Genomic DNA, 13,066 nt, shown 5'->3' with positions numbered 1-13,066 from the left:
GCCTCCAAGGAAGTGGTCGTTTCCTCCAATCTAACACAAAACTACACAAACTCAAACAAGTGGAACACGGTTACCACCAAACGTCAGAGATTAAGCCCCAAAGCAATTATTAAGAAAAATTAGACTAGATTATCAGATTACTGGTTAAATGAAACACACAACAAATTTGAAGTTCTTCAAAATAAACAAAAAAAAACGGAAATATACTGAAAATGAAACAAACAGCAACGTACAAGAAGAGAAAGCGCTGAAAATTAAATCACCACCGATATTTGTTATAACGTGGAAAACATGCGTCCATTAAAAGAATTATTAAACAGTATAGTCAATTACACAGGTTTACAAAATAAAAAATACAAAATACAAAATAAAAAAATAAAAAGTTGATGCCTATTTGACCAGACCATATAACTTTTATGTATTTCGATGCGCTGAACACGAATCCGAGGTCCGTTGATCTCCATCACGTCAGGTTCAAGGTCTTTCGAAGGTCAAATGTATTTAATACAACGGAATTTAAAATTTGACTACGGATTCGGAAAGAGCGGGAAATTTTACGTTCAAATACATATTGTTGGTTTTTTCCAACATGACCTTTGAAGGACATCTAGAGCTCAAACAAATAATAAATAGACCTTATTTGCTTTTTATCCATATGAACTTGTTTTTGAGACGTCCGATGGGCTTCTATTGTATACTGTCATGTATCTTTGTATTCTGAATACAAACCTGGAATCAATTTGACCTCATCCAGTAGCAGAAACAAGGTGGGAGAGTGCAGATGATAATTTGTATGTTTTAATTATCCTTCCGCAAACTATTCGTGAAAACACAGTTTTTTCATGATACTCTTCAAACAACTCTTATTTTCAAGCAACTGTTGCTCTAAAGTTTCACCAAATATTAATTTCTTTCTGATAGCAGTTTTTCCTAATTTTTCTGTTTGTAAAACTTTATCTAAAATGGGATCATTTTTTTTCTTTTTAGCTTTGGATCTTTGTATTCTCCTTTGTAAAGTCTTTACTTTCTTTTTTAGATTTTCAATAACATTATGCAATTGTGCTTTTTTTCTGCGAATTTTGGCTTCCCTATTTTTCACTGCTTTCAATGATTTTGATAGTTGATCGACTTTTTTCAGTAACTTTGCCTTCTCATCTAATAATTCTTTATTCTGTTTTCTTAAATTTTCATTTTCAGTATAACCTTGCAATTCAGAGTTATCATTTACAACTGACGAGCTATTGTCTCTATTTAACAATTCTTTATCATTTGAGTTACTAGTATCAATAAATATCACATCGGTATTGCAGTTAGTTGTAACTGACGAGCTCAAATTGTCTACTTTGTTTTTCTTTAATGGAAAATAATACATTAGCCAGTTCAACGTACGTTTGTTTACATCTCTATTCGATACATTTTCTGCTCGAGTACGTCTAATGTCATGAGACGTTAGTTCATTTGATATATCAGTGTTTCCACAACTTGAAATCTCTATTGATAACTGATGCGGGTTAGCATTTACACTAAAAATATAAATATTAATATTATTTTGAATGAATCCAAAGTATAGCATATATAGTTTTAATAGTTACGTGTTTCCTGCAAAAGATTTCGAAGCCTTATTATTTAATCTCCATTCTGCAGTAGATATTTTTTTCTTTCTCGCTCCTGTTTTTCTCTTTCCCTTTTTTCTTTCATATGCATTCGCTATTTTTCAAGCTTTGAATTTCTGTCGTTAACTGGCTCACTCATTTTCATCACTATTCACGCTTTTATTCACAATAGAACTCCATTCCGACGATGTTGCTTGGTCAACTAACGTGGCAAGACTGATTTGTTTATTTACATTCGACGTAAGACCTATTACAATCGCGTATTATATGATACAATCAATCTATGGCCAAATACTCGTCATTTTGAACATCCAATAATTTTATTTTATCAAAGTATATCAGATAATACAATAATTTATGATTATAGAATGTTATGAAAATTTATATGAAAATATCATTTTGAAAAACTATTTTATTTTACTATTTTATTTGACGCAAACAAATGTACCAATGTTTTTCTATCGTAATTCCATGTTAGTATAAGATTACAGTATGTTTCTTGAATAAATTTTCGAAATTCGAAGTGTGCCATCGTTCAAACATCTTTTTTTTTATGAGTTATGCAGCAACACAATTTGTTAGAGTGGCTCGCATTTCGACCAATTGAAGAGCACATATTTCGAATGAAGCCCATTCTCTTCATTTTTTGCCGTAGAATACGATCCATTTGTTTCCAAACTGAGAAACTGAAGGCACGAGGCTTAAAAAATCAAAAAACTAAAAAATAAAAATTTTCGTCAACATTGGCGATACAAGTTTAAGTCCCTATCACACCTTCAATATTGATTGCACCTATTCGGTATAGCGAAAATCTGTTTCAGCGTAGCAAAATGACTTGAAAACAATCTTGCACATATAATTTTTCTATGGGCACGATACTTTAAAACATTTGAAAAGAACAAAAAAATCGTTGGCGACATTCTGTTTTTTCTAAAAATCGAAGGTTTTCACGTGTATTTTCACAAATTACTCAGGCATTATTAACTTCTAATACCTGAAATTCATAGTATACCCTCGATTTGATATGTACGAGGTGTGATCAAAAAGTAAGGTGAATTTTGAAATTTAGCGGGCTACGTCCATTCAATCTTCGACTTTTTTATTTGGTTATGTCGGTACACTCGTCTAGAACATACGTTCCAAATTTCAGCTTTGTAGTATGTTTGGTTTGTTTGTGAGAGGCATCAAGGTTAGAAGTGTTTTGCGTGCTCCCCGATTTGCTGCTGTCTAAAAACATGGATCAAAGAGTTTGCATTAAATTTTGTGTGAAAAATGGAATCAAATGTTCCAAAACACTTGAAATACTGAAAGTGGCATACGGTGAGTCTACTTTAAGCCAAAAAAATGTTTACAAGTGGTATAAACTCTTCCAAGAAGGCCGAGAAGACACCGACGACGAACCTCGTTCTGGACGCCCCAGCACATCAACAACAGATGAGAATGTTGAAGAAGTGAAGAAAATAATGTTGGGAAATCGTCGAATTACCATTAGAGAAATTGCTGATGATATTGGCATCTCATTTGGTTCGTGCCAATCAATTTTGACGAGTGTTTCAGACATGAGACGTATGTCAGCGAAGTTTGTTCCGAAATTGCTCAATTTCGACCAAAAGAAACGTCGCATGAGCATCGCCCAAGAGCTACTGAATGACGTCAACGATGATCCAGATTTACTCAACAGGGTTATAACAGGTGACGAAACATGGGTATACGGTTATGACGTCGAGACTAAGACTCAATCGTCCCAGTGGAGGCATTCTGGATCACCAAGACCAAAAAAAGCACGCCAAGTTCGATCAAATGTAAAGGTTTTGCTTACAGTTTTCTTTGACTGTAGGGGCGTGGTGCATCATGAGTTCTTGCCACAGGGTAGAACAGTAAATAAGGAATATTACCTGCAAGTTATGCGCAATTTGCGCGAAGCAATCCGCCAGAAACGTCCGAATTTGTGGAAAAATAAAAATTGGCTTTTGCACCATGATAACGCCCCTGCTCACACATCGTTGCTTGTGCGCGAATTTTTGGCTAAAACCAACACAGTAACGATGCCACAGGCACCGTATTCCCCAGATCTGGCTCCCTGTGACTTCTTCTTGTTCCCAAAACTGAAGAGGCCCATGAAAGGACGGCGTTTTGCCACAATTGAGGAGATAAAGACGGCATCGAAGGATGAACTAAACAAGATCACAAAAAATGATTTTTTGAAATGCTTTGAGGATTGGAAAAAGCGTTGGCACAAGTGCATTATATCCGAGGGGGATTACTTTGAAGGAGATAAAATAAAAATTGATGAATAAATAAATATTTTTTGAGAAAAATAAAAATTCACCTTACTTTTTGATCACACCTCGTATGTTCAACCATTAATGGTTATAATAACTAGAACATATTTGCATTGAAGAAAAATACTGGCGACACACGATGGCCCATTTCTGTAGATATGCTCATATGTAGAATACATATGAATTTTATATTTGGTCATTAAACTTTCAAAATCTTTATTATAAAATTCACGACCTTTGTCAAGACATCTTTTTTGGTACACGTCCTTTCTCAAGTATAGTTTTCATAGCCTTTGCAACATCTTTACCAATTGTTTGTTTGACTGCCTCATTCTAAACGTACTTGGAAAGGCAGTCAATAGCGTACAAAATATATTTGTAATTTTTATTTTCTCGTTGATATGGTATCATTTCAACAAGATCGATTTGCCATATTTCGTTAATATCACGAGTGTTAAATGATCTTCGTAAATAATTACGACGAGCTAGCTTATGAAGATCACCTACAACTATTTTATACTTGTTCTTCATTTTTGTTCAGATGCAAAAGTTTTTCTTCAAAAGTATTTAATTTTAAATTCAGTGATGAAATATTCTTGTTAATAGTGAACAATTTTTGTTCGATATCAGTGTATATCAACTGATTATTTGAACTTATTTCATCCACTTCTCGCTTCTAAGCAATAATAATGATGAAAATTTTTTCCAACTCGTCACTGATAACTTTTCGCAAAACTTTAAGATTGATAGCGTCTTGAATGTCTGCCACAACAGTAACTATGCAGAGTCTCTTATTTTCTATATCAAACTGACCAACATCGGTCAATTTGAATCCTAAGGACCCTGAGTGGTAACTGTGGAAAGTGATTTTAATTGACGTCCAAAGAGATCAATGCTCATGATGATAATGAACTTGAAAGCTAATTAATACCATTAATATATTATTTCAGCTTCTCTTAATTCTTTGATTATAGACTGAATTTCATTCACATGATTTTGATTGCCTGCTGATGTCTCTGCAATTAATAATAATCTAAGACGTTCTACAAGCTCATTGAGATCATTCCAATATATATAATCAGTAAGATTATTGGGTCGTGCAATTTTATAAGGTAACTTCAAAGAAAACCTTATGCTACTTGGCGAATTATGAGGTGTAACTCTTGCGAGAGAGGACAGCCACCGTGCGCCTTAGGCTGGTCTCTCCTAATTTTTCTGGGTTCTTTCTCGGTAAAGAAAGCTGACTTTCACAGGCCGAAGTTCGCTCTGGTTCGGGAGGTTGATACAAATAATCGGACACTTTAATTCACTTATACTACATTTAGCGATCTCATTTATTGACGCCTTTTCATAAATATTGCTATAAGATCTACTTCACCGCGGTGAGCGCGCTCGCTCAGCCTTTCCGCGACCAGAGTTCGCAGAATCACGCGAGCGAGATCGCTCAGCGTGCGCGATAAATTTCTCAAAATACGCCAATATCTGTAATCGAGCGTGAGCTGGCGCGAGAGAGACAAACTGGCCTTAGATGCACCGGATGCCGACGGTCCGTCGGTAGAGAGGCGACGCCGGCGAAAGCGTAGACCCGCAGGAAACGGTGCCCTGGCGACGATTGAGGTTGCTGCAGGAAGGGCCGCAGCACGGCCTTTGCCTCGTGGACGGCGAATGGTCGCTGCTTGCATTGGCTCAGCTTCGAACACCTTGTTCTCCTGGCAAATGTGGTAGTCGCACTGATGGCCGTAGTTCCTTTCCTGCCGAAATCTTGTCTCCTCCAGTCTTTTCTTAGGCGGCCCTAATTACTCGAACACTCGCGCCGAACTACCCTTCCTCTCTCTTAATTTTCTAAGCCTCGCGCCGTCGCGCTCCCATTTCTCTGTTATATCGCGACTACGTAGCCATGACGTGTGATTTTAGAATATGTATGATCATTCATTTGTTAATAATTACACAGGTTTACAAAATAAAAAAAGTTGATGCCTATTTGACCAGACCATATAACTTTTATGTATTTCGATGCGCTGAACACGAATCCGAGGTCCGTTGATCTCCATCACGCCAGGTTCAAGGTCTTTTGAAGGTCAAATGTATTTAATACAACGGAATTTAAAATTTGACTACGGATTCGGAAAGAGCGGGAAATTTTTCGTTCAAATACATATTGTTGGTTTTTTCCAACATGACCTTTGAAGGACATCTAGAGCTCAAACAAATAATAAATAGACCTTATTTGCTTTTTATCCATATGAACTTGTTTTTGAGACGTCCGATGGGCTTCTATTGTATACTCTCATGTATCTTTGTATTTTGAATACAAACCTGGAATCAATTTGACCTCATCCAGTTAGGATCAAGGTCATTTCAAGGTTAATTCGTTAATATTGCACAAAAAAACAAATATAACCCTAGTCTTTGAACCCTGGTTGCTTTAACCCTCGAACCCTGCATCTCTGCGTGACTATAATCCTGGACTCTCAACCTCCGATCTCCATATCTTAATTTTCTCAGCCCCGAGCCCGGTAACCTGCAACTCTACAATCCCGATCTTCACATCCTAATTTCATGAACTCCTGATGCGATGAACTTCGATCTATATCGCGAAAGGCTTTTGAGCGTACAGAGGCGAGGGGCCTTGAGGACATCTAGCGCATACTGGACGGTCTCGAGGGAAGCTATTCTGGTTGTCGATGGTGTAATCCCCGTAGATCTTCTTGTTAGGGAGCGCAAGAGGATCTATGACAGAAGGTTAAACGAAAATAAAGTAGAAGTAGCCAAGGAGGAGAGTGATAGAATAATAGAGGTATGGCGAGAACGGTGGTTGAGAGATGGTAAAGGCGTATGGACGAGAAGCTCAATTCCCGACATTGAGGCGTGGATGGAGAGGAGCTTCGGAGAAGTGAACTTCTACCTTACGCAGATGCTTACGTGCTATGGGTACTTCAAATGCTACCGGGATTCTCCGAATAGTAAAGTAGAGAACAGGGTTCTAGATAGGAGGATTCGCTTGCTTTTTACCACCGCATAAAAAATCCCAAACACGGCATAGCAAATTCTACACGCCCCGACCTTGATATTCTCGAAATCGAATTGAGATCCAATCGAAATTTAAGATCTTCTAACTTTCTAAAGTCAGTTAAAGGTATGAAAATCAGGAAATCTCTGAAATTTATATTAAGTATTTCAATGTCATGGTGATACAATCATTTTTTATTATAATCTCATGGAGGGTACTTCTTAACATCGAGGTTTATGTCTCTTACTCTGTTAAGCCACCACTCTTCAATGTAAACGTGCTTTCTTGCTAGGTCTACATCTTTCATCGAATGTTCTTTTCAGCGCTTTTCTCTTGTGCTTAACTGAAGTATCCCTCTTAAGGTTCCAGCAGTAATCTGACATCATATTGACATCCCAAAATCCTTCATAGCGCCTTTCCATCTCTTTAATGTCTTGATGAAATCTTTGACCTTGCTCTTCACTATAATCTCCTAGATTTTCTGGAAATTTGTCCAAATGAGAATCTAAAAAGTGGAGCTTCAGACTCATGAGACATTGAACAGCTTTGTAGTTTACGACCAAGTCGTTGACTATTTCTTTATAATTTTGATCTCTGTTGTTACCTAAAAATTTCGTACAAACGTCAATAAAGCTCTGCCAAGCTTTTCGTTCATCTTCTGTCATTCTATTCGGGAATTCGAGATCTTTTATGAGTTCTCTTATTTGAGGTCCATCAAAAATTCCCTCTTTGAGTTTTGCTTCGGATAACTTTGGGAATTTCAAGAAGAGATATTGAAAAGCTTTACTATCTCTTTTCTTTAAAGCTTTTACCAGCTGTTTAATCAAGCCTAATTTTATATGAAGAGGAGGCAGTATTATTTTATCAGGATCAACCAATTTATTGTATTTGAGATTTTTGTTCCCTACAACAAAACTATCCCTTGCTGGCCACTCCTTTACATCATAATGCTTTTCACGAGCTCTGCTGTCCCATTCACATAGAAAACATGGGTATATCGTAAAACCAGATTGTTGTCCCAAAATGATTGTGACAACTTTTAAATCCGTGCAGATTTTCCATTTATACAACTCGTATTTAATTTTATCAAGTAAATATTCCATATTCACGTAATTTTCATATATTGTCGTAAAGTGAGCCAATGGAACAGAAGCTAGTTTATTCCCATTGTTTAGTAATACAGCTTTAAGGCTTCTCTTAGAAGAGTCAATAAATAACCGCCATTCTTTAGGATCATGTTCAACTCCAAATGTTCTAAACAACCCGTCTATATCACTACAATATACCAAAGAACCACCTTAAACAAAATATTTTCGAAAAGGCTCATCTCTGTTTCTGTAGTATGTTACTTTTGTATTTTTGTGTAAACAACCTTTTTCTTTCAGCCGTGATGCCAATAGTTTCGATTGCGCTTTAGATAGCCCTAAATCTCTTACCGAATCGTTGAGTTCACTCTGATTGAACTTTGAAGGGGTTATCTCGTTACCCGTTGTACTAACATCACAATCAATTTCTTCGTCACCTTCTTCGTAACATTCGCGGTCATTCATTTCATCATGTTCTGCGTCATCTTCTTCTTTATCTTCTTTGTCATTTTCTTGGTCCGTGTTCCCGAAAGATTCTATAATGTTTTCATCACTTATATCGATTTCCATTGCTTCATCTTCATCATGACTGGTATCGCTTACTAAGACTGGCATTGTGACAGATAAAGTAGTTGTGTAAGGCACAGATCGAATGTTTCTTGAATTAAATCCAAATTTGGTGTTTATACAAAAATAGCAATCATTATCATGATCTCGAGGTGCGCGCCAAATCATAGGCGATGAAAATATCATTTGTCGCTCTCCACTTTTCCAACGTCTTAAACGTGAATCGCAAACTCGACAGATGAGTTTTGGAATCCAGGATTGGTTTAGATCCACATCAGTGGTTTTAAAACACTCGTCGTAGATCATGCGAAGTTTCTTAGAGAAAGAAATTAAGTTTCTATGAACGTCGTATTTGCCGCACAGAACACAGAAACTTTTTGAGCACTCATCCATTTGTGCAGATCATAAATCAAGTCCTGCTGTATTTGTACAAAATAACTAAATAAAAACTGGAGAAATCGCTGCTGCACCGGATATCCAACTGCCCTGAAAAGTACCGTTGGACGGAACCACTGCTGCACCAGATATCCAACTGTCCTGAAAAGGACCGTTGGATGGAACCACTGCTGCACCGGATATCCAACTATCCTGAAAAGGACCGTTGGACGGAACCACTGCTGCACCGGATATCCAACTATCCTGAAAAGGACCGTCGGACGGAGCCGCTGCTGCACCGGATATCCAACTATCCTGAAAAGGACCGTCGGACGGAGCCGCTGGTGCACGCTTATGGTTTATAGGACTCGGTTATTAAGGAAAATGTAGTATTAGGGATTGGGTGTAAGATGTCTCAGAGTTAAGTGCTAGGGAGTTAAGAACATTGGAGTATGGGGAATCGGGTCTTAGGATTAAGTGCTCGGTGGTTATGGAATTGGGGGTATGAGAGCTTGGTTCAAGGCGTTTTAAGGTCAAGTTCTCGGGGTTTTAGGAAATTAGGATGCGGAGGTCGAAGGTCATAGAGAGTTGCAGGGCTCGAGGGTTAAAGCAACCAGGGTTCAAAGACTAGGATTATATTTGTTTTTTTGTGCAATATTAACGAATTAACCTTGAAATGACCTTGATCCTAACTGGATGAGGTCAAATTGATTCCAGGTTTGTATTCAGAATACAAAGATACATGAGAGTATACAATAGAAGCCCATCGGACGTCTCAAAAACAAGTTCATATGGATAAAAAGCAAATAAGGTCTATTTATTATTTGTTTGAGCTCTAGATGTCCTTCAAAGGTCATGTTGGAAAAAACCAACAATATGTATTTGAACGTAAAATTTCCCGCTCTTTCCGAATCCGTAATCAAATTTTAAATTCCGTTGTATTAAATACATTTGACCTTCGAAAGACCTTGAACCTGACGTGATGGAGATCAACGGACCTCGGATTCGTGTTCAGCGCATCGAAATACATAAAAGTTATATGGTCTGGTCAAATAGGCATCAACTTTTTTTATTTTGTAAACCTGTGTTATTAAATAGCCAAGGAATGTCATCAAAATTCTAGGACAAAACAAAATCAAAATTCAGCCATTAGATTTTGAAAAATATTTATTGATTGTAAATGCACTGAAGGAAAAAAACGCAATTTTACACATATCAGCGTAAAGAAAATAAAGGATTGAAAGTAATTCTACGTAGCACGCACCCTTTAGTTGATTGGGATCAACTGAAAAGAGCTATAGAAGAAATAGGACATAAAGTAATATGCATACATAATATTCGTCATCGAGTTACAAAAACACCGCTCCCACTATTTACCGTTGATCTTGAACACAGCAATAATAATCACGATGTTTACAAAGTTAACTGCCTAATGAATACAATAAATAAAATTTGAAACTTCGAATCTGAAGAGAGACATCCCGCAGTGAAAACTATCTAGAATTTAGGCATACAAGAAATTACTGCTATAAAAGTTTAGTTTTCGTTAAATGTGCAAAAAATCACTCAACCAAAAAATGCCCCATCAAAGAAAAAATAAAGGATGCGCAAATTATTAAGGAAATCAAACTGCAAGTTTTAAAGGTTGCCCATATTGTAAACAGTTGCAACAGAGGCTTTTTCCCACACTACGCGAGAAGACGTTAAATTTAATTCGTAATCAAATTCAAGAAAAGAATTTATATACAAATAGCAATATAGTCAGATCAAAAGTATCATACACCCAAGCAGCATCTAAATAAGACCAATACAACGCAGAAACTACAGCAAAATAAGCAAACAGTTATAATCTGACAATTTGTACAGTGATAATGTAAACACAAAAACAATAGATTTAGACAAATAATGAGACGATTAATGCAAAGAATGAACACAATATTAAACCTATTAACCACTCTTGTAAGCAAGATGTCTAAGTGAATAACTTCAAAATTGTTATCTGGAATGCAAACAGTCTTATGCACAGACATTTCGAACTAAGAACATTTCTAATTCAAGAAAATATAGATATCATGCTAATATCTGAAACTCATTTTACAAATAAAAACTATCTACGGATACCAAACTATATTTTACACAAAACAAATCATCCAAATGACAAAACACGTAAAGGCACAATCATAATAAAAATAAAAATAAATCATCACGTACACCTGCACACCAGTGAAATATACTTATAAGCAACTAGTATCGTAATAACAGACAAACATGGCTCAATAACTGTATCTACTATTTACTGCCCTCCATATAAAATAATAACCCAAGAAATATGGACAACATATTTTTAAAAAACTAGGAAACCGTTCATAGTAGGAGGTGATTTCAACGTATAACATCCATGGTGGAGATTAAGAGCGCGGATTCCAACACACAGAGACAGAGTTTGTTGTATGAAGTCTTGCAGAAAAATAACTACATTCCAATATCAACAGGTGAATCTACGTATTGGCCATCAGATATGAACAAGCTCCCAGATCTGATTTATTTTGCAAGGCACAATTATCAAAGGCATAAACAAAACATTTTTCAGGGCATCTTCCTGCGTGGAATTATAATTAGACCATTTTTCAGTCTTATTAACATTAAATACATACATAACTAGCTCAGAACATTACCATAAATTTATTAACTAGGAAAAATATCAAAACTACATCAAAGAACGCTTAAAGTGTAGCACACCGCTAAAATCAAATACAAATATAGAGAACAACATTACTAATTTTATACTACTTTTAAATGAAGCTGCTGAACACTGCTCAGTTACTAGCAAAAATCTCAGACGTCAACTATATATCCCCATAAAAATAGCTAAAAAAATCGAAGAAAAGAGAATACTAAGAAAAAAATATCAGACTATCAGATCATGTCAAGACAAAACTTAACTAAATAAAGCTATAAAAAGATGTTTGAATGTAAGAAAATTTGACACGAGGAAAAGAAAGCTCAAATACAGAAATATCTAAGAGGATTGGACTCAACAGAGGCAACAGACTATTCGTTATGGAAAGCGGTAAGGCAATTAAACAATTCAACAAGTTTCATTCCACCAATCAAAAAACCCTGTGAAAAATGGGCCAGAACAGATGAGGAAAAATTTACAACGTTTGCTAAACATCTATGCGAAGTATGCAAACCTCATCCAAGAATAATTACGGAACAAGAAGAAAACACTCTACTATAAGACATAAACACCGTTGCTAGCGAACCAATCAAACTAGTTAAAATAAATGAAGTATCTAAATTAATTTATAATATTAAGAACAATAAAGCTTCAGAATACGACAACGTCACAGGAAAAATTATTAAAATGCTACCACCAATAGCAATAACATACATGACAATAATATTCAATGCATGTTTTTGTTTATGTTATTTTTCTATACAGTGGTAAGTGGCAGAAATTATATTGATACCTAAACCCGGTAAAGTAGCGGAACATGTAACATACAGACCAATCAGTCTCTTGCAAATACTGTTTAAGATCTACGTAAAACTGATCCTAGCTAGAATCAACTTTATAATATTTAGTAAAATATTCATGCTAGAACATCAATTTGGTTTTAGATCTAACCACTTGACTATAGAACAAGTGAATAGGATAGAATCTGCCGCGAGGAAATCTATCGAAAAAAAACAATATTGCTCTGCTATCCTTCTTGACGTCGCCCAGGCCTTTGATAAAGTTTGGCACGAGAAGCTATTACATAAGCTCAAGAATAATTTTTAAAGATAAATCTTCAAAGCTGGCTCAACACATGGAAAATTAAAGTCAATGAAAGTAAACCCACTAACACATCCTTCACTTTACGAAAAAACACTTGTCCAACAATTATATTAAACAACAAAACCATTTCACAAAATACTCATGTAAAATATTTAAGAATATATTTAGATCGGCGGCTTACATGGAGAGAGCACATATTTACCAAACGTAAACAACTAGACTTTAAACTAAGAAAGTTGTCCTGGCTAATAGGATGGAAATCAGAACTTTTAATCGATAATAAATTGCTTTTCTATAAAACTGTTCTTAAACCAATTTGGAACTATGGGGTGCCTCTTTAAAGTCAAATA

General features: G+C 35.9%; 1 protein-coding gene across 1 annotated transcript; it reads left to right on the top strand.

Annotated features, from left to right (window-relative positions):
* The first annotated feature begins 6,470 nt into the window (after window positions 1–6,470).
* Window positions 6,471–6,917, top strand: LOC131663276 (uncharacterized). Its single transcript, XM_058933598.1, has one exon. It carries the CDS (start codon window positions 6,471–6,473, stop codon window positions 6,915–6,917), a length of 447 nt encoding a protein of 148 aa, XP_058789581.1.
* Window positions 6,918–13,066: the final 6,149 nt, after the last annotated feature.

Source organism: Phymastichus coffea, unplaced genomic scaffold (genome assembly GCF_024137745.1).
Source record: "Phymastichus coffea isolate CEN01 unplaced genomic scaffold, Cenicafe_Pcof_1.1 PCOF00032, whole genome shotgun sequence".
Classification (NCBI taxonomy): domain Eukaryota; kingdom Metazoa; phylum Arthropoda; class Insecta; order Hymenoptera; family Eulophidae; genus Phymastichus; species Phymastichus coffea.
The sequence above is the reverse complement of the archived record's forward strand: the minus strand, read 5'-3'. Positions and strand labels throughout refer to the sequence as shown.